At 38.3% G+C, this 19,305-nt stretch overlaps 1 protein-coding gene across 2 annotated transcripts; it reads left to right on the top strand.

Moving 5' to 3' along the window:
* The first annotated feature begins 2,186 nt into the window (after nt 1-2,186).
* On the top strand, nt 2,187-15,309 carry LOC115583268 (butyrophilin-like protein 10). Of its 2 annotated transcripts, XM_030419929.1 has the most exons (6): nt 2,187-2,345; nt 4,378-4,701; nt 7,032-7,067; nt 9,705-9,980; nt 11,198-11,332; nt 13,944-15,309. In XM_030419929.1, the coding sequence occupies exons 1-6, from the start codon at nt 2,279-2,281 to the stop codon at nt 13,982-13,984; spliced, it is 879 nt and encodes a 292-aa protein (XP_030275789.1). In that variant the 5' UTR covers nt 2,187-2,278; the 3' UTR covers nt 13,985-15,309. The 2 variants fall into 2 exon arrangements, with proteins under 2 accessions (XP_030275789.1, XP_030275790.1); XM_030419930.1 differs by lacking the exon at nt 7,032-7,067.
* The last annotated feature ends 3,996 nt before the right edge of the window (nt 15,310-19,305 follow it).

Raw genomic sequence — 19,305 nt, 5'->3', positions numbered from 1 at the left:
TCAGTTTAAATATATGTGCTATGCATGTCATTTTAGTGTGTTAGCAACTGGTAAAAACTAAACGTCCTCACACTGGTTCCTCCTGGGGGGGGCAAAGTGTAATCACTAAGTGTGTGTCTGTTAGAACACAGTCTATATGTTCTCCCAAGACTTAAATAAAGAATGAAGCAGGAAACCGTTGATCCCTTTTATGGGACTTTAATACAGTGTAAATATAAAACCATATGCAGTTATGCACAAAGACAAAAATGTACATTATATATTATATGTACATTTTTATTTTAAGTTGTTAGATTACAAAGTAAAGTTTGTGCAAAGCAAAGAAAAGTTGTCATCTGATGGTGCACATCTAATGTTGAGCAACATACAGTCAGTCTCACCTCAAAAAGCTCATACAAACATTTTGCTGTTACTAAAATGACTTTTTCCAAAAGCCCCCTTTTTATTCTTACACCTTATGGCAAAAACCTCATACCACCGCACACTCACTGTGCACCATAAGACATGTTTTTTGGGTTTCCTGTTTGTTCCTGGTGCATTCTCACGTGTCATCAGTTTAATGTTGCTGGCTCCATTTCTCCATATTTGGTAATCTCCAGTGCCCAGCCATCAGATCAATGGTTTCTCTGCATGCAGTTTTATAGACATTTGTTTTCTTTCTTTTTACTGGTGTGTCTTTTTACAGGACGTTGGTCTGTTGAGCGGTACAGTGTACACCTCCAGAAGTGGCGTGTTTGTGTGGTTAAGGGGGATGTGTGGTTCTGGAATAAACCAAAACAGTAACAGCCTTCAATAAACAGCTCACAATATGTTTGACCATGACACACAATCTGAAATAATAATCTAATCATCAATAGCATGAAAAAATATATGAAACATCAAATACAGAAGTAATACACATGATATAATATCACATATATATGTAAGTGACAACAAAGGAAATAGTCATAAGTGGCATAAATAGAACATAAATGACCATTTAAACCATCAGCTGTGATAGCTAACACTGCTAGAAATACACACTGAAGTACCAGATGATGCAAATTCTGGTATCGATCCGATACCAAGTAAATACAGGGCCAGTATTGCCGATACCAATACCGGTACTTTTTAATAATTAAGGAGGATGCATTATCAAATTACAAAGTCTGAATGAATTTTCATTATCTTTAAGTGTTTTTGTGATTTTACCTTTTAAATTATTAACTAGTTAAAAACCAGGACAGGATTTGGGCAAAGTTTATATGTTAATAGAAAAAAAACTTTATTATCTAACGTTGTTGTTCAGAAAAGAACAGAAACAAAACTACAAAAATCATATTACATATCATATTCAGTATATTTGTTTCAATTCCAGTAAATGTATTCATTTAAATACACGTTTTAATGGGATGAATGTATCAAGGTTATTATGTTATTATTATCATGGTCTTAGCCTAATGTACACTTGTTGAGTCGGCTAACAAATGACCAGTTGCACTTAGCAAATTAATATTAACTAATGCCGAAGATGACTAAAATATATATATACCGGCCTTTCCGTCTGGGTCTGTCCGGGTCAGGTGGGGGATTTCTCTGCTCCTCTCTCTCTTTCAGTGCCGGTTCTAAACCAGTTTTAATAGGGGGGCCAGGTTGGGACGGCTTTTTTGTAACGGGGGGCACATACAACCCGGAAAAAAGGATAAATCTCTCATTCAGACAAAACAGTGTTTACAATTTCAGCAATTTTGATTGGGTAGTAAACTGCTGAGACACTTTATTCCTGCCTTTCCATTCAGAACAAAATCATTGCAAGAAAACTTTCATAGTATTATTAATGCAGACTCCCTGTCAGGGGGTCCAGACTCAAGACTCAGAGTTACGGGGGCACTGGCTCCTGTTGCCCCCCCCCCCCAGAACCGCCCCTGCTTAGTTCCTCATATTTTACTCCCTTCTTACAACTGATACAGGTTGCCGCTGTGTCATTTTCCGCCTGAGAATATAACCACACCATAAAACAGCTCCTCTTCCTCTCGCCCACTCTCTGGCTCCGTTTCTGTGTTGCTTGCATGCTGCTAGTTGAGCTGCTTGTTTGTCTGACCACTGACTGCTGAGTCAAAAGGAGAAGGAGGAGGGGGAAGAGGAGGAGATAAGAGTGCTGCCCCTCCCTGTGAGCAGCAGCAGCAGTATCAGAAACTTTATTGGGGGCGTCTGACTACAAGTGTCTCTCTCTAACGAGTACGGAAACATTGAGGAAGAAGTTCTGGTGTGAGGTTCGTCCTCCACCTTCCTCTTCAACATGAGAACACCTCTGGATCTGTGTTTCTGTCTGCTGACTCTGTGTGGAGTAACATCTGTACTGTACGGTAAGAAAGATGATCATCACCAGCACGTCAAGATCTGTAACATTCACTGTAGCGTTAAACAACCGGGAGTGTTCTACTTTGATTTAGCTGTGTACGACAGTGTGAGTGCGGCTGGTGATCTGAGATGATGATGTGATAAGATGCACATCTGGGGCGGGCGCGTACGAAACGTGCTTGTACTCAGGACTTTGGCCAGCAGTCTGCACCTGCTGTCAGGCTTCCAGGTTTTTATTTCACTGGATGAGGTCACGGAGACTGACGCGGAGAACGGAAGGGAGGGGTGTGAGTGACAGAGGGAGTGACAAAAAAGAGAAAGGAAATGCAGCCGAGGTGTGAGCTGCGGTTTTGAGCTGCAGTCATCCCGGTTTGATTATCTCATCGCTGAAGTAACCCTGAGGTTTCATTAGCCACGCAAACTGATTTGACAAAAGTATTTGTCTGAGGGTAGATTTGTGTCTTTATTATTCAATCAAAAACAACTTTGCTTCAATCAAAATATATATTTTCAATAAAAAACTAATAAGACTCAAAAAAAATGCATTTGAGACCTTTTTTCTTTGATAGAAGTAAAGGTTTTTTTGTTTGAAGCAACTTTTTTGATTGAAGTAATGTTGTTTTGTGTTTGGGCCATATTATGGGTAGGACATTTGTGTCTTAATTATCCAATCCCAAACAAGTTGCTTCAATCAACAACAAAAAAATTTCAAGAAAAAAATGTTCAAATGCAAAAATAAAATTGAACACCCTCCTAAAAAAAAAAAAAAAAAAGTCGGTTTTTTTTGTTGTTTTTTTTTTTTTTTGATTGAATTATTTTGACACAAACATCCCGCAGTGGGCGGGTGCTTCCCCATTGGTCAGACATGTTTGAGTGACAAGCGTCTACACCAACGACGTCTCTCTGACAAGCAAGTCATGGCCGCCAGCAGGCCAGGGAGCAGTGGTGGAGTTGTTGTTAACTACAGCATTGAAATGATTGGTGTCATGTTATTAGCCTACTCTGTTTGATATTTCAATTAAACATGAAGCTTGCTAACTTAGTTCACGTTGACTTATTTGTGTGATGGTGTTAAGATATCTAACGCCGTCATATTGTCAGGCAGGCTAGCTGATAACTGATGTTGCTTTTCTTTTTGGCACCAAGTCTTCATTTTTTTTTACCATTTTCTCTTGTTGCTCATTTTTCAAAGTTGTTATCAGCGACTCCCTTCATGTGTAGGGGCGTGGTCTGCTTCAGCACACTGATTAAGAGCTAATGATTGGTGGATTGCTGCGTATATCAGCTACCCTTGAAATTAGATGAGTTAATTTGCCTCCTACATCGGAGGCTCTGCGATGTGACTATTGCACACACGTACATCGCGATGACGATGCTCAGACGATATATCGTGCAGTTCTATTCCCAAGTATATCAGACGAATCTTCAGGATAACGTGAGAATTTCTGTACGTCAGCTGAAACTGTGTAGAAGGTGGGTGATGCAACAGGAAACTGAACCCAAAACACCAGAGCAAGTCCACAACAGAATGGCTTCAGAAAAACAAAATCTGATTTTGGAGTGGCCCAAACCTCAATCCAATAGAGATGAAAGAGTTCTGCAGGAAGAATGGGCTAATATTCCTCCGCAGTGATGTGCAGGTCTGAGCGACACAGCTACAGGAAGTGCCTGGTTGAGGTTATTGCTGCCGGGGGTGTTCAATAAAGGCATGAAAGATCAGAATTCTTTTGTGTTATTATTTTAGACACATTATGTTTGCCGATACCTTTGACTTAGATGAAGATCAGATCACATTTTATGACATTTATTCAGAAAACAATGAAATTCCAAAAGGTTTATACTTTTTCTTGCCACTGTATCAAAGCTTCTCCTGAGGGAGAATATTTCAGTAGGTGTGATGTGGAGGAACATTTAGAGACAGAAATAATTTGATTACTAACTTACATGCTTGTAAACTGGAGTTTCAGAGCAAATGTTTTCACCTGACAGCTCTCTGTTCAACATCATGATTAATTTTACTTTATTTTTCATGTCCAGGTGTCAGAGTGGTCGTGGAAGAAGACAGTGATGCTGTTTTACCCTGTTCACCCAGCACCAAGGAAGACATCACAGCAAAACTGTTTGACTGGAAGAAAGATGGTCAGGAGGTGTTCATGTATGATTCAGGCATTCATTACAATAACGGCCATGGAAGTCAAGATCTGCAGTTCAAAGGTCGAGTGTCACATTTTCAAGATCAACTGATGAACGGCAACGCCTCCATAAAGATCCAGAATGTGAAGATGGCCGACAGCGGGAACTACATCTGCATTTTTCCACGTCTTCAGCCGAGACAAACCTTCAACATTGAGCTTGTTGTTGGTGAGTATTTTCATTAAACCGTTAATTGGCTGTATGATAAGATCTCCAGCTGTTGTAGGTTTGACTGTCGTTTCTTCTGAGTCCTTTTAGTCTCCTGTTACAATCAGTTACACCTGTTGACACCTGATGATCTCTTATAGTTGTCATGCTGTCATTAATTATTGAATTTTAAAATGAAATCTCCAATATCTTTCTAACTTAAAGATACATTTGAAAACGTTTGATTCTTAACGAGGTGATCAGGCCTAAAACTATTCAACATCTATTTAATCCCAATCACAATGTGAAATGTATAATGATCCTGTTTTCTGTGTTGAAAGTAGGGCTGCAAATAACGATTATTTTGGTTGTTGACTAATCTACCAATTACTTTTTCGATTAGTCGATTAGTCACGATTATTTTGGCAGCATCTGTTTCGACTTTGGTTTTACCTTCATATTCTCAGAGCAAATTAAAAACCCATGAAACATGCATCTGAAAACATAATATTTTGAAACACAACTGGATTTTTAATATATCAGTTGGACTAATTAATACTAATTATTACAGTTTTTATTTGATTACATATCTTACAAATGGATTATGTTATAAATCACTGCATTAAGTGGAGGTTTACTATTCAGTGTTTTATCCAATTTATATTATTACTGTTTTGTATTGATTTATTGTCCTACGCAAGAATTATTACTGATATTGTTGCTGTCAGACAGAAACCTTTTATTTGCAAATTTGAGTAATTCTTTCATAATTCATTTTACTGGCCACCCTTCACCTCTGTACACATTATTAACCAATGAATGTATTAAAGAGCTTGTTACCAGCCGCCTCTTGTCAGATGATACATGTGGCAGCATGAGTTCACAGCAACCACACTTGTTGTTGTCATTCGAGATCTGTTGCAGTTTTGATAACTATGAATTTTATTAAATCACTTTTTGCACACTAATGGATGAATGTGTCCAAAAAAATTGCAAATCCGTTTCAGTTTGATTTGCTTGTAGGTTTGTAGGCTGTTACAGAGTAGAGTTTAGATTCTCTGCCCCAGCCTGTTTTTTTTAATAACTCAAAATAATGACTGTATTTCCAGCAACAAAACGCGCATCTCTCTCCTCCCTCCGTGTTGTTTGTGTTGCTGTGTGGCGTTCCACGCAAGTTGTCCTCATGCCGAAAACGTCACTTTTCACACATGTGACATCTAAGGATGTCCCGATCAGGGTTTTTTTTATTCCGATCCGAGTCCTTTAATATTTAATATCTGATGATACCGAGTCCAGATTCGATACTCAGCCTTAACTAATATTGTCCTGGATAATACAGCTGCATTAAGCAAAAAGGCACCTGCATCCAAGCTGTTCCTTAAGTTTTTATTTTATTTTGTTGAAACAAAGTATATACTTTCATATTGCTCTTCCTTATTCTGCATATGCTATTACAACATTGGCCTCCACCTTCCTTGTGTTCAGCAGGTGAGTGTGTGACGCTGCACTTTGACAGCAGACCCTTGTGCACAGCAGCTGAAGTGTGTGAGACGCAGCTCACGCTTGATATCTCCATATCATCTATTGCTTTTTCCATATTACTTACGTTGTCACGTAAAATGACGTGGACACGTTGCTTGTCTATTTCACAGCGTTCATCTCCTCTATCGCCTGTTTTACATGCTCTGCTGCATGGGACCCAGGAAACTAGTGCACGTACCGGCAAGTTGTAACTCGAGAGTGCAGCAAATGTAATGTAATGCAGAGATGGTCGGGCATACCAGGGATTCACTCCAGGTGACGAAGAAAACCCTGATCATCTACCACAGAGATGAGCTGGTTATCCAGAGTGATTAATTTAATCACCTTCTCTGTAATGTTTGTGGTCATGTCGCTGTCTCCAGGATATTTCTCTTTCCTTTTGAAAGTATCCGCGACGGTTTGCTGCTTCAGTGTCTTTGCCTGTCCTCTCGAGTGAACACGTTGTATTCTTTGAGTGTTAGTTGTTTATATACGTATCAAATGAGAAGTATTACATGCAGCTCCGTGAAACGGTCGTATTGCAGATGTTACATGTCGCCGTTGGACTGTTTTCACTTTCTAATTTAACTTATTTCCACACTGCAGACATTTTATCCACAAGTTTGCCAGAGTAACGTTAATGTTCTGCCACAAATTGTGCTTTGACGTAAAAAAAAATAAATCGGGCTTGGGTCCACGTTCAAAATTGCCGATTCCGATCAGCGGAAAAATGCCCAGATCAGATCGGGACATCCCTACTTTACTGCGTGAATCAGCGCCTGGAGCGCCGAGCACCGTACAAAAAAATGATCTTCTTATTTATGTTTCAGAACGGCTCTTGAAAGACCGATCAGGAGAAATCCCAGGTGAGTGATGACGTCACTGATCTCTGTACCTGTAAGGTGTGCTACGACTCTCTGTGCCTCAGTATCATTCAAAACTTTGATTCAGTTAGCAGGTAGAGATGTGCAGATGGTTAGAACTGTGTAACTACAGGTTAACAAACTACATGTTAGTCCATCACTTCGATCATTAAATATACAGGGGTCATTCATTCCATACATACTCAACAAAGCACTCCGAGATTATGACATGAATTTCCTTTAAAAATTAACTTATAAACTTCTATTAAATTCATGGGACCTTGTGAAACCCTATAGCTGCAGTCCAAATACTTTTTTAGTTAAACATATTTGAAATCTGTGTGTAAGTGATTTGAGATATTTGCTCTTTTTTAAAAAAAAAACTGAATAATGGAGTTAACACCTCTAAAGTTTTTATATGTATGCAATTAATGTTAACACCAGCACATAAAACGTTTCAAAGAGTCAAAATAACCCTTTTTGGGAAATCCACTGTAAAGTCATCTTTAAAAGTCAGGTTTACAGCTCCAAAGCTGTATTTAGTAAAAATCTATGACACTCATTTTATTTTATGCAGGACTACACAGAATTCACGTTTTGTTGCAAGAAACTTATTATTCAAGAAAATTATGACAACAGCTGGAAATAAATTCTGAATTCCCACAGTGCATTAAATCAAGATTTGATTGGTTCTATATTCAAACATTTCCCCACTGCTGATTGATTAGACTTTTTTTTAACTTCCTAAATTGTGGTAATTAATCACAAATCAGAACTTTTAAATCATCACTACAGATGCACATGCATGATTGTGATGTCACTGATCTCTCCATCTGCAATGTTCATCATACATTTATCATTTAACTTGATATACTTGATATTGTCATTGTTCAGCCTGGCTACAGAGTTTTTACTGGTACATTTCCATATTCATTTCCTGTTAACTGACTATAAATACACTTAAATGCTGCTGTATCGTCAGAGGCAGCAGCACTGAAACTGTCTTCAGCAACATTTTGACTGATCACTTGAAGCTGAAGTTTCCCCTGAGCTGAAGATATTGTTGTGTTTGCTCAGACTGAAACAGCACCTTCTGTTTAAATGAAGATATTGTGTCTAAAGTTTAGAATGTGAGAAAGTTGTAGCACACATTGCAGATATAGAAATCAGTGACATCATCAATGGATAACTGATTTCTCCTGATCCGTCTTTGAAGGTACGACTCTGAGTCATAATCTGAAAGTCCCATCAGCCCTTTCTGACGAAAAGTCGTTCCCACTATTTAAAGTAATGATTCAAACTGAAAGATGATTTTCTAGTAATGACAAGAAACGTATCTGTGATTACATGAAAATCAAATCATTCATATTTGAATTTAGCTTCATCTATGTCAACATTTTACTTAAGTAGTGCTGCAGCTAATGATTCCATTATTGATTGACCCCTTGATTATTATTTTATTTAAATTAATGGTCTATAAATCATCTCTATAAAAGTGTAAGAATCTAATGTGACTTCTTCTCAAAACCCAAAGATTGAGCTACAGAAAAGGAATTGTTTAACTTTTCAGTTTGAATTTAGTCAACACTATTAGTTTATAAAAGTTTTATAGATTGAAATCAAAGTAATTTTGGTGTCCAGACTTATGTTGGTACATTAAGTGGCAATTAAATCCTTGGTTTCTATCTCACAAGCACTAAAATCAAGTCGAGCCAAATATCCACAGAGGAGGGATGTCACATGTTCAGAAAGTTCATCATTCTAACCTGTGTACTCTTTCATTCTGTTGGCCGGTTCTGAACAAATAGATCATGAAATAATGTAAAGGATGTGGCTCCGGGGAGACGGAGCCGGTTTAGATGTTTACAAGTGGTGCCGAGGTGCCCACTGTCCCTTCAACTCCTCCAGAGATTTATCAGGCGCTTTTGTCCAACGTGACTTACAGTAGTTCATACATACATTCATACGCTGATGATGGTGGCTGCCATACAAGGTGCCAACCAGCACATCAGGGGCAGTTTGGGGTTCACTTTGTTGCCCAAGGACACTTCAATGTGCAGACCAGGGAAATCGAACCAACAACCTTCCAATAACAAGACGCTGGCTCTCCCCCTGAGCAACAGCCGTACATCGGATAACCACTCCTCTGACTGCAGTCACAGGCGCCCTGTTAATCAGAAGTTAACAGACTTTCTTGTTGACAGGACAAACATGGATTATAAGTAGGCGACTAGAGTTAAGAGAGTCATCGAGGAAAAAAGTAATAGTAACACATGTGAGGGCTGAGCTAATCTAAGAACACAGACATTAAAGCAAAGAAATTAGTTTTAAGTTTGGATTTAAAGCCTGAGCAGAGGCAGATTGTCTGATGTCAGCAGGGAGGGTATTCAAGAGGAAGGAGAAAGGCCTGCAGACAGTTGACTCCTTTTTTTAACCTCTGGAGACAGACAGGAGCCCTGAATTCTGAGAGCGTAATAAATGAGGTGGAATATAAGGTTTAATGGGGTTGGATGGGTTTGAAGGGGCAGGACAATTTACAGGACATCCACAGTTAGTGAGGGGAGAAACACATAAAAATGCTATATTCCAGTTACATGTATAGCTGTCATTAATAAACTTCTGTTTTTATGATGTTCTCAGGTGCATCTCCAAAGCCCTTCATCACCACACTGGATGAAACAAAGGACTGGTCTCTGCTGCAGTGTGAAGGTCGAGGAGCGTCTCAAGAACCTAAAGTGGAGTGGCAGGACAGCTCTGGAAACATCCTTCCTGCTGAGCGTCAGGTCTCAGAGAGAGGAGGTCGTTACTACGTTACCCTCAACACCACTGTGACCAAGACAGGACGCTACCGCTGTGTGGTCACTCAGGAGGAAATTAGCCATCAGATTCATTCTGAGACCTTCGTGTTTATCGATGGTGAGTTTTCTTTATTTATGGTAAAATCATCAAACATATGTTAATTATCTGTGTATCATTAGTTTGTAAAGTATTTTTAGAAACTGTTTATGTGTAGACTATGACGAGTGTGCCTCTGTAATTTTTTCGCTCATTACAGTTTGTAATTTCCCAGAACAAATAACACAGTGTAGTTATTCCATGACTGAAAAAAGGAGCGAAGAAGAATAAATGTTACTAGCTGCCCTTTTCTTAAAGGAGCAGTCTGTAGTTTTAATCGGAGGTAAAATATCTTCATTGGCTGATTTTTTTTTTCTTCTTCTTCTTCTGCCTAAACAAACTAAATAATCAAACTCTCTTTGTTTTCATGACTCAACAAACCGATTAAACAAACTGACCTTAAAGGAAAACAATTCATACTGTTTACTGTATTTATATGTGGCGGACCCTGCCATCTTTCTAGCTTCAAACAGAGTTCTGGGACCTTATTTTCCTCTGAGAACAGCTTGTTAATGGATAAATACATATAGTTTGTATAATACTATAAATATTAAATTCTGAGTTTGAATTTCTTCCCTTTAACTAAATGTGCCTCTTTAATAATAACATAACATGAATACAACCCCCCCCCCCCCCCCCCCCGTTAAATTATATTTTATTTTGACAAATCAGAAAAATTTTAACAATATTTACTCAGTCAGCGACGTCATCTTAACAAAAATGTCATTTTTTCTCTACATATTTTCTTAAATATAATATTTTAGCAACATTTTATTATTCAGGGAATTCTACAGTTTCACACCATTTACTAAATTAAACTTCTGCTCATTTTATAAACAACTTCTGTAGATTTCCACGTCCATTTCTGACTTTTTACGTCTGATATGGATTTCAAAACAACTCCATGTTTTCAGCATGAGTTCATGAACTGTCTGGTTCTCTGTTCTTCTAAATCTGCCTTGTTATCAGTCTTACTGTTGTTGTTTTTTGTAATACACATAAAGGTTTAGCATTTAGCAGCTTTCTTCATGTTACTACCGCTGTGAAGTCACTCAGGAGGAAATTAGCCATCAGATTTATTCTGAGACACACGTGTTTATCAGTGGTGAGATTTCTGTCTTTGTGCTTTATTTATCAACCTTCATCACCTTCAAAATGTATTTTGTGTAGTCTGCCCCATGTGTTGTACGTGACATGCAGTTTTGAGTTTTACATGAACTCTTTGTGATGTGTTTCAGAGAAACTCTGTGAGGACTGCTCCACCAAAGAGATCACTGGATGGCTGGGTGGATTTGTTTTAGGAGCTGCAGTTCTTGCTGCAGTTCAGGCTCTGCTTGTAGCTACAAAGCGCATCACAGTGACCTGTAATCCAGGTAAGTTAATGTTATGTATATGTATCAATATATATCAACACATCATGTTCAGACATCAACATTACAGAAACATTGTGTGATACAATCACATCCAGACAGTTTGTTTCTGTCTCCTCAGATTTGAACCCTTCTGTTTATTTACATGAGGCCTCTGGTTCTAATACTGACTGATTTAAATTAAAATAAAATGAAATACAGTCACAGATCACTGACCAACACTATAGATACTATTGATTATTGACTACTGACTCCATCAAACAGACCTCAGAGTTCTCATGAGTGAACAGTTGAAGGTGGAGGCTCTACATCTTGTCTCTGTCTGCTGATAAACTTCATTAAAATAAACAAAAAGACTCTTCTGGATGTAAATAAATGCTTTTTAATCCAGTTTATCATTTAACAAATGATACAAACTGGCTGGATTTAAATCAGCTGGCTGCAGAAAACAATGCAAAAAATAAAATGCACTCAACTTTTTGTCCAAATCTGTGAGTTTAATGCTTCTGGTCTGAATATCTCAGCTGTAACGTTTTAAAGGAACAGTTCAACGCTCTTAGAGATAACACCTTCCAGCTTTAGCTTTAGGAGATGAAGTGGTTAGCTTAGCTTAGCATAAAGACTGGAAGCAGGAGCAAACACTCAGTTTAAAAAGCACATCCAGCAGCACCAGGCTAACTGTCTGACTGCTTACAGTTTGTATGCTATCACTTATGTTATTTTTAAAGGGACAGTGTGTAACGATTTAAGTAATTTATTAACTCAAATCAACGTCTTCGTTCATAAGTAAGTCCTCATTGGTGTACAATTACCTCTGCCAACAATCTGACTTATCCTCCTGAGTGAAGAATTACCTATCTGAATATACATAGCACGGGCAAGCTCTATGGAGGCCGCCACGTCTTTCCAGTTTTAAAAAAACTATGGATTGCGGAGAGGGACACAAAGCACTACGTGGTACTACGTAGTAAAGCTAAACGCGTTTTCTCTCAGAGCTAGCTTGACTGCGGAACTGAGAGGGAACCTCTAGTTTTACAGCCTTAATAACTAACTACATCTTTACCTCATTACTTGAATCAGTAGAAATACTCGACGCTGTTGGGAAAGAGTCCATATTCTGAAAATGAGTTTCTTGTCCATCAGGGCCACCGTAGCTTCCGGAACGTCTCCAACGTCTTCAGAACGGGAGCGGTGAGCAAAGGAGTGTTGCAGTGTAGAACCTCACAGCTAGATGGTGCTAAATACTTGATATATTACATACTGTCCCTTTAAGGCTCAAATATATCTCATCACTATTATTCACTATGTAAACCTGCCTACACACTGTATACACAGGTCAATGTTGCTGTCAGCATGTGGTTGTTTTATGTTCTGACCATCAGAGTGCGCTCAAAGTTTAGCAATAAACACCTGGAATACCAACAGGTGGGAACTTTGTTCTTATGTAATGATTGAGCTGAGGCTCTGATGAGCTCTCTGATGAGGAGGAAGGCATCGTTCGTTTTTTAGATTTTTTCATGTTAGAGGTTAATGTAAACACACTGAATGTGAGAATGTGATTCAGAAAACTTTATTGTTATAACAAAAGCGTTTAGATAAAAAAAGAAACCCAGAAACGATCCTACAGAAACAGAGAATCCACTTTTTGGGAAGCAGATCGGCTGGATACTGAATGTTGTTAGCTGCTGTTAACACTCTATTAGGTTAGCATTCAGTTAGCCAACAGCTAATATCCATCAAAACCTACATTCAGAGCCACATTCAGAAATGGTGCATGGATCAGGTTTTTTTTTTCTTTTGTTTTAAGCTCCCATCCAGCCCATTATGAGAGTTAAGCCACACAGCCAAACCCACAAAACAAGTTTATGTTAGATATTAGAACAGTTGTTGGGACTGAGAATAAGACAAAAAGCAAAACTGTACCTCTGTGTTCTCCGAGGTTCTGATCCTGCTGCTGGAGCGGTCCAGTCTGTTACAGAGCTCTTTCTTTCTCTTTTCTCTCTTCTTCTTTCTCCTCCACTCACAGTTTGGGAACAACTTGACTAAACATTTTGTATTTATATTTTTTTAATGTTCCAAATGTTAATAGTAATTGTTTAATGGCAGCATAAGAAGTTTGAATATATGAACACATCTGTAGTGTTTTAACCTGGTGTTAAAAAGAGTCCACAGTTCCAGAATTTTACCTGTTTCGTCGACCTGTGAGGACACGGTCAGCTGAGATGAGACGAAGCTCGCTGCATGAGTTTGTTAATAGAATACGCAGCACTGCTTGAACCAGTATGGAGAGGAGACGGTCTGTGTAAAGGCAAGATCTCCAAAAAACAAATGATTTCTTCTCTCTCGTTGCACAAGGTCTTTAAACTTAAGCATCAGCAGCATTTGAATGACAATATTTAAAAAAATGTTTTAAAGAAAATTGACTTTGGGTGCCTCGGTCGCTCAGTTGGTTCCATGTATAGAGGCTCTGTCCATGCAGCAACGAGCCGAGGGTACGAGTCCAAACTGTGGCCCTTTGCTGTGTTTCATCCTCTCTCTCCCTCCTGTCAATTAAGCCATGAAAAGCCAAAACTTTGACATCAGATAATATGTGTGTTTCTTTGTTTTTCTACAGGTCCTTGTCATCTGGGAGCTGATTATAACCCGTCTGCATAGACCGAGTCCAATTCACCTGCTTGATACCTTTATCTGTTGTAAAGGTGTGTGAATGTACAGCACGTAAATAATCAGTATAATATGCACACGGCTGCCTTATGATAGATCTTTGTGAAACTTCATCAGTTGTTGGTCAGAGTTAAAGTGGATTTGACAATTAGACAACAGTATATTTATTACAATTTAAGGCAGTTCAGCAACATTAAAGTCTACAGCTGCTAAATCATAATAAGACTGAAGGTTCTCAAAGATCTCAAAGAGCATTTGTGTGAATTTTTTTAATTTGTATAATGTTACGCAGCAAAGTGCTTCATTTTAATGTTGTATTGTCATAATTTGTTTTATTGTCCTCTTTCATGTTCCGATTGTGAATCTCAGTTGCAGTTTGTATCCTCTCACATTGTGTTTTCTGCTGGATAACAAACTGCTGTTACTAACATTATATCACCAAAAAAACAAAGATGCTGCTCAACACAACAGGTACACTCTGTGATAAATGAGATAACAAACTTATGTAACTTACAAGAAGTTTTTTATGGGATTATATTTGTCATAGAAGCTCAGAATGTTTAACTCCAAAAACTCAGGGTTCAACCACAAGGTGATTCTTAGTTCTCAGGTGTCTGTCAGACCAACAGATTCATGGTTTTGAGGCTGTTTTTTAACTTGTAGTCTGATCATGTTGTGCCTTTTAAAAAAAAAAAGCAAATATCAAAACTTAAATAATATAACTTAATGTAAGATGTACCTGCCTGAGCAGTGTGAATCAGCTGGTGGGAAGAGACTTCAGGGTGAAGTGGACCAAGAGCCAGTAACAATTCAGATGAGAAAAGAGACGATTATAATGATTTATTTTTATATCTGAGAATGTTACAAACATGAATGTAGCTAAGCTGAAATTCCCTTCTCCTCCATCATTTGAATTCTAATGAAACATTGGAGAACCTGTTGTACGTTTTGTTTGTTAACAAGTTTTACTGCCTTTTATTCTTGATGACGTCTTCTGGGTTGGAGACGGTTCTGTACATTTTGTACAGCAGCAACACAGATGTGTGTATGTTAACTTTTACAAAGAACCAAGTCAGAGTGATCAGATCTCTTCTGCTGTGCCTTCGATCACTCCACTGTCTCATGACTGTAAATCTGCCATCGATGCTGAATGTTAAACCCTCACTGTGACTTCTGTGATGCACAAGGTGTGAAACTTGTTTGTACATATTCTGTAAATGTGTTTGTACAGTGTACATGTTTGTATATATAATATTAGGATGATCATGAGCTTTTTCTGAATAAATAAATAAAACTTGTCTTCCTATGAAAATAAAGCAGATTTTCTTGTGTTATTGTGGAGTAAGAATACCTGCAGGTGTAACCGGCTCTACAGGAGCTGTCACTGTGTCACATGATACAGTAGCTGTTGTGGTGTTGCTGGAGGACATTAACAATGTTTTCTCCTCAACACTAAACTTCATTCTGACCTTTTACATGCAAACCAGGTTATTGGTGACATGTTTAGAGTCATTAATAGTGAATCATCTGGATGGTTAGACATGTGTAACGTTCCAGGATGATTGAGATGTACGAGGAGAACACAGCTGGGAACAGACACACGTTGAGTTTTATAAATCTGTTTCCTGTTTTGAGTCCTGATGAATTTTATACATTCAGCCTCAGGTTGGGTAGCAACTGATTAATAAGTTGGTAATGAGAGATGATTGGGAAACATAGTGTGTTTAAAACAGACACTGTGAAATTTTGGAGGAATTCAAAGTCAAAATTCTACTGAGAATTTCCTTTGTTTTTACGCAACCGTTGAAATGTATTTGCTGCATCAGAGCAGGAGATGTTCAGCTGTCAGCGTCCATACTTCCAATCACGCATGCGTGAAGCCGCTGCTGGCTGATTCATATGTAAAATTTTCTTTGTCTAAATTAAATCACTTCACTAAAATACGTTTTATTTGTAGTTCTACACTTAATAAGGATGGTTTTTATTCACTTTTTGTCTCTCCCACTTCGTTATTCCTCTCTCTCCTCTCTCCTGACAACTAACTGCACATGGCCAGTTATGCAAATTGGGCAATGACATCATTTTAGCGACTTTTAGGACAGCCAATAGCGACCTCGGAAGAGTTGGCAACAGTGGGAAGTGTTGATTCAAATTACGGCGCGCGGCGAGCCATGTGGAGTGTTCACAACGGATCAGAACTATCTGGTACTGAATGTTTCTGAAGATAAAACAGGACGGGTTTCATTTCTAACTGCAGGAACTAAACGAGCTCGACTGGTCGGAACACAGACTGTGAATGTGTCACCTGGTCCAGAGAGTTACTGAGGTATCGGACCGTGAAGGCAGCACGGAGGTAAGAGAGCCTCAGTATTAACATCGTGTTACCAACATGTCGGCTGTCCAACAGTTTAGTTCATCTGCTGAACTGAAGTTGAGATGTTTGATGACAGAAAGTCACAGAAACAAACTGTTTCTGTGACTTTCTGTGTGAACAAGCACGGAAGTCACATTAAAAACCGCGAACTGGTAGAAGTACGGAGTCCTGGAGGGGACATGGTCGCTTTTTTTTAAAGTCGCGCGTGCGAGATAGTAATTCATGCACCTTCTGACGTAATTAAACTGTCACAGTCGGTTAAATGAAGGTTTATTATCATGGATCGAGACCTTCTCATAATTTTAATTAGTTAATAAAATTTTATAAAGTGTCTTATTATTGTGTAACGGTAAGAGCTACATGTAACAGGTATTCTGATGATCCATGATGAGTGTCCAGCTGTTGGTTTTATGAGCTGTTATGATGATGATGGAGGAGTTGTTGAGGTAATGGTAATATGGTTATAATTAGTTTATGAAATAACGTTGCAGCAGTGACAACTGGCAGTCAGGACAGATGATTAATAATGGAAGCATATAGAATCATATTCATGTAAAATGTGGGTCAGAAAACCTAAATTTACTAAAGTACTTTCAGTTTTCCAGACGTTCTCACACAGTCACATTCTCTCGGCTTTCACACTAAAGACGTTTGTTGTGTTCTGTTATTATATACAAACAGATGTACTGCTGGTCTTTATGCCACAAGGGGGCGCTGTTGTATAAGGCAGGTCAGAGTTAATATGCTGTAAGTAAAGAGGTCAGAGTGCAACAGGAGACTATGATGCTCCTGCTGAGAACTGTGTTGCAGTAGAAGTTGTTGAAGTAAACAGCTCTTGTTCATGATTCCATCGTCCTGTCAGTGTTGAGTTAACAACACAAAGTTCACTTCATTCAATAATTCGAGCCGCTGCTTCTTACTGACTATCACACATGTGACTCACTGCATCTCTTCCTGAAGCTTCCCACGCTGAGCAGCTCTGTGGACTTTACTTGACAGAAATTAAATGACATGACTTGACATTTTTTAAATGTACTTTTACTTTGTATACTGTATACTTCAAAGTTAGGAATGACTGAATGTTAAACATTTGTTTCCTTAAACTCCTCCCATGACAGACTGATGCACTCAGGAAATGATCATTAACGTTTTGGGTTGATTCAGTTTATTAAAGTGAGTAACGAGCGCTGACAGGCTTCATGTTCAGTCTGATACACAGTTCAACTGATCAATGACCAAAAATGTCTTTTGACCCAAACACAGAGTGTTATCGCAAGATTAAAAATATAAATAATCATCCATGTCACCTCCAGGGCTCCGTAGGAAACAACATGTCCTCCAGGAGAAACGACAATAAACGCTGTATTTAAACACACATCATCAGCGGGAGGCTGCGTTTACTCAAGTAATGTTACTGCACTTCAGACCAGATTTGAGGTACTTGTACTTCACTTGAGTATTTCCATTTTAAGCAGGTTTATTTAATTACTTCACTGCAGCTGAAAGACAGATACTCTACTTCTTTACTCCACTACATTTGTGGCTTTTGCTGGCTTTAGTTATTCAAATGTTTTATTGATTCAAGAAAAATGTAGTCCTCCTCATGTTTTACATTTCTTTAATGAAAAATCTCAATCATATACTTTTTATATAAAATGTAATGCTATCTATCATGTCCATCTTTTATTTCCTACTAAAGTTTCTCAAAAATCTCTTGTTTGCTTATTTTGGAGGCACTTAAAATCAGATTTTTTTTATAATCAGTAACTTTTCTTGTTTTAAAACAAGACAAAAGACAACACACCAGATAGCATCATCACAAGGCTACAAGAAAACTGACAAGACACAAACAACATTGTGCAGTTAAACAGGAGAGCAAGTCTGCTGACACAGGTTGGATAAAATGAAATTAACAATGCAAAATAACAGCAGTTAATTAAAAATACAAAAATAACAGAAAACACACATTCATACATACATAACTATACTTTGGCAGGTGTGTTGGTAGTTAAAACTCATATATCACAATTCAAAATGATTTCCTAAAGATTTAAGCCAGTATGTTACATAGTTATATTAGGGACATTTGATAAAGGAGATGTAATTCCCCCACTTCACACAGTATCATAAAGGAAACATTTATGTGCCACAGTACCAAGCTGAGAAAACCACATCCTGACTGGCAACTCAAAGTCTGATTTAAAAAAAGAAGATAAGCAGACATGTGACTGTAAACCTCAGAAGTGAGCAAGCTTTGTGCTGTTTATTGATAGATGAGTGTGATTAATTTAGGTGTGTGCTCCCTCATAAGAAAAGAAGACTGTGGTTTAAATCTGTGCATATTTATGTTGATGAAGGTCATTATCATCCAGCTCTGGTAATCCTACATGCTGTTTCGCTGTAAACTGGATTTATCAGTATCAGTTTGTTGAAGATGTTTAAACTCTCATCCAAGAGGCTTCTTCAGTTCCAACTAACTGGAGGGGAGTTGCAGGTTTCAATCCCTGCATGGTTGAGACCTCACAGAGTGGTGATGGTCATGTTAAGGTCACGAGTTTCACTTGTGAGGCGTTCGTTGACCCAACTGGCATTCACTTGGGTCGTTACAGGTGGGACCAGGTGTGACTGGGTGGACCCACCTAGCCCCAACGATCCACGTGAATGCCTGCTTATAACCTGCGACCGTCACTTTTTAGTTGATTTTACGAGTTGAAATCACTTAAATGATGTCAGTGTCAACACATAGAAGAAAAAACAAACTAGAATTCAACAGAAGAAATGTCACAAATATGGTTAGTTTCTTATTGCATTGAAATCCCCATCACTGTTAAACAAACTGAGCAGAGCCGGTGGGCAGCCTCATTTAATTTAGTGTTTTCTACAGGGAAGAAAGAGTAACTGGAAGGTTTTTGTTTGTTATTTACAAATTAGTTTGATT

Source organism: Sparus aurata, chromosome 6 (assembly GCF_900880675.1).
Source record: "Sparus aurata chromosome 6, fSpaAur1.1, whole genome shotgun sequence".
Classification (NCBI taxonomy): Eukaryota; Metazoa; Chordata; class Actinopteri; order Spariformes; family Sparidae; genus Sparus; species Sparus aurata.
Note: the sequence above shows the minus strand (reverse complement) of the source record. Positions and strands in the feature narration are given on the sequence as shown.

What these genes read in the sequence shown, in the direction of transcription:
- LOC115583268 (XM_030419929.1), top strand. Translation starts at nt 2,279, where the DNA reads ATGAGAACACCTCTGGATCTGTGTTTCTGTCTGCTGACTCTGTGTGGA. An exon ending in AGTAACATCTGTACTGTACG is followed by an intron (nt 2,346 to 4,377) that starts GTAAGAAAGATG and finishes TTTCATGTCCAG; the next exon opens with GTGTCAGAGTGGTCGTGGAA. An exon ending in GACCTTCGTGTTTATCGATG is followed by an intron (nt 9,981 to 11,197) that starts GTGAGTTTTCTT and finishes GATGTGTTTCAG; the next exon opens with AGAAACTCTGTGAGGACTGC.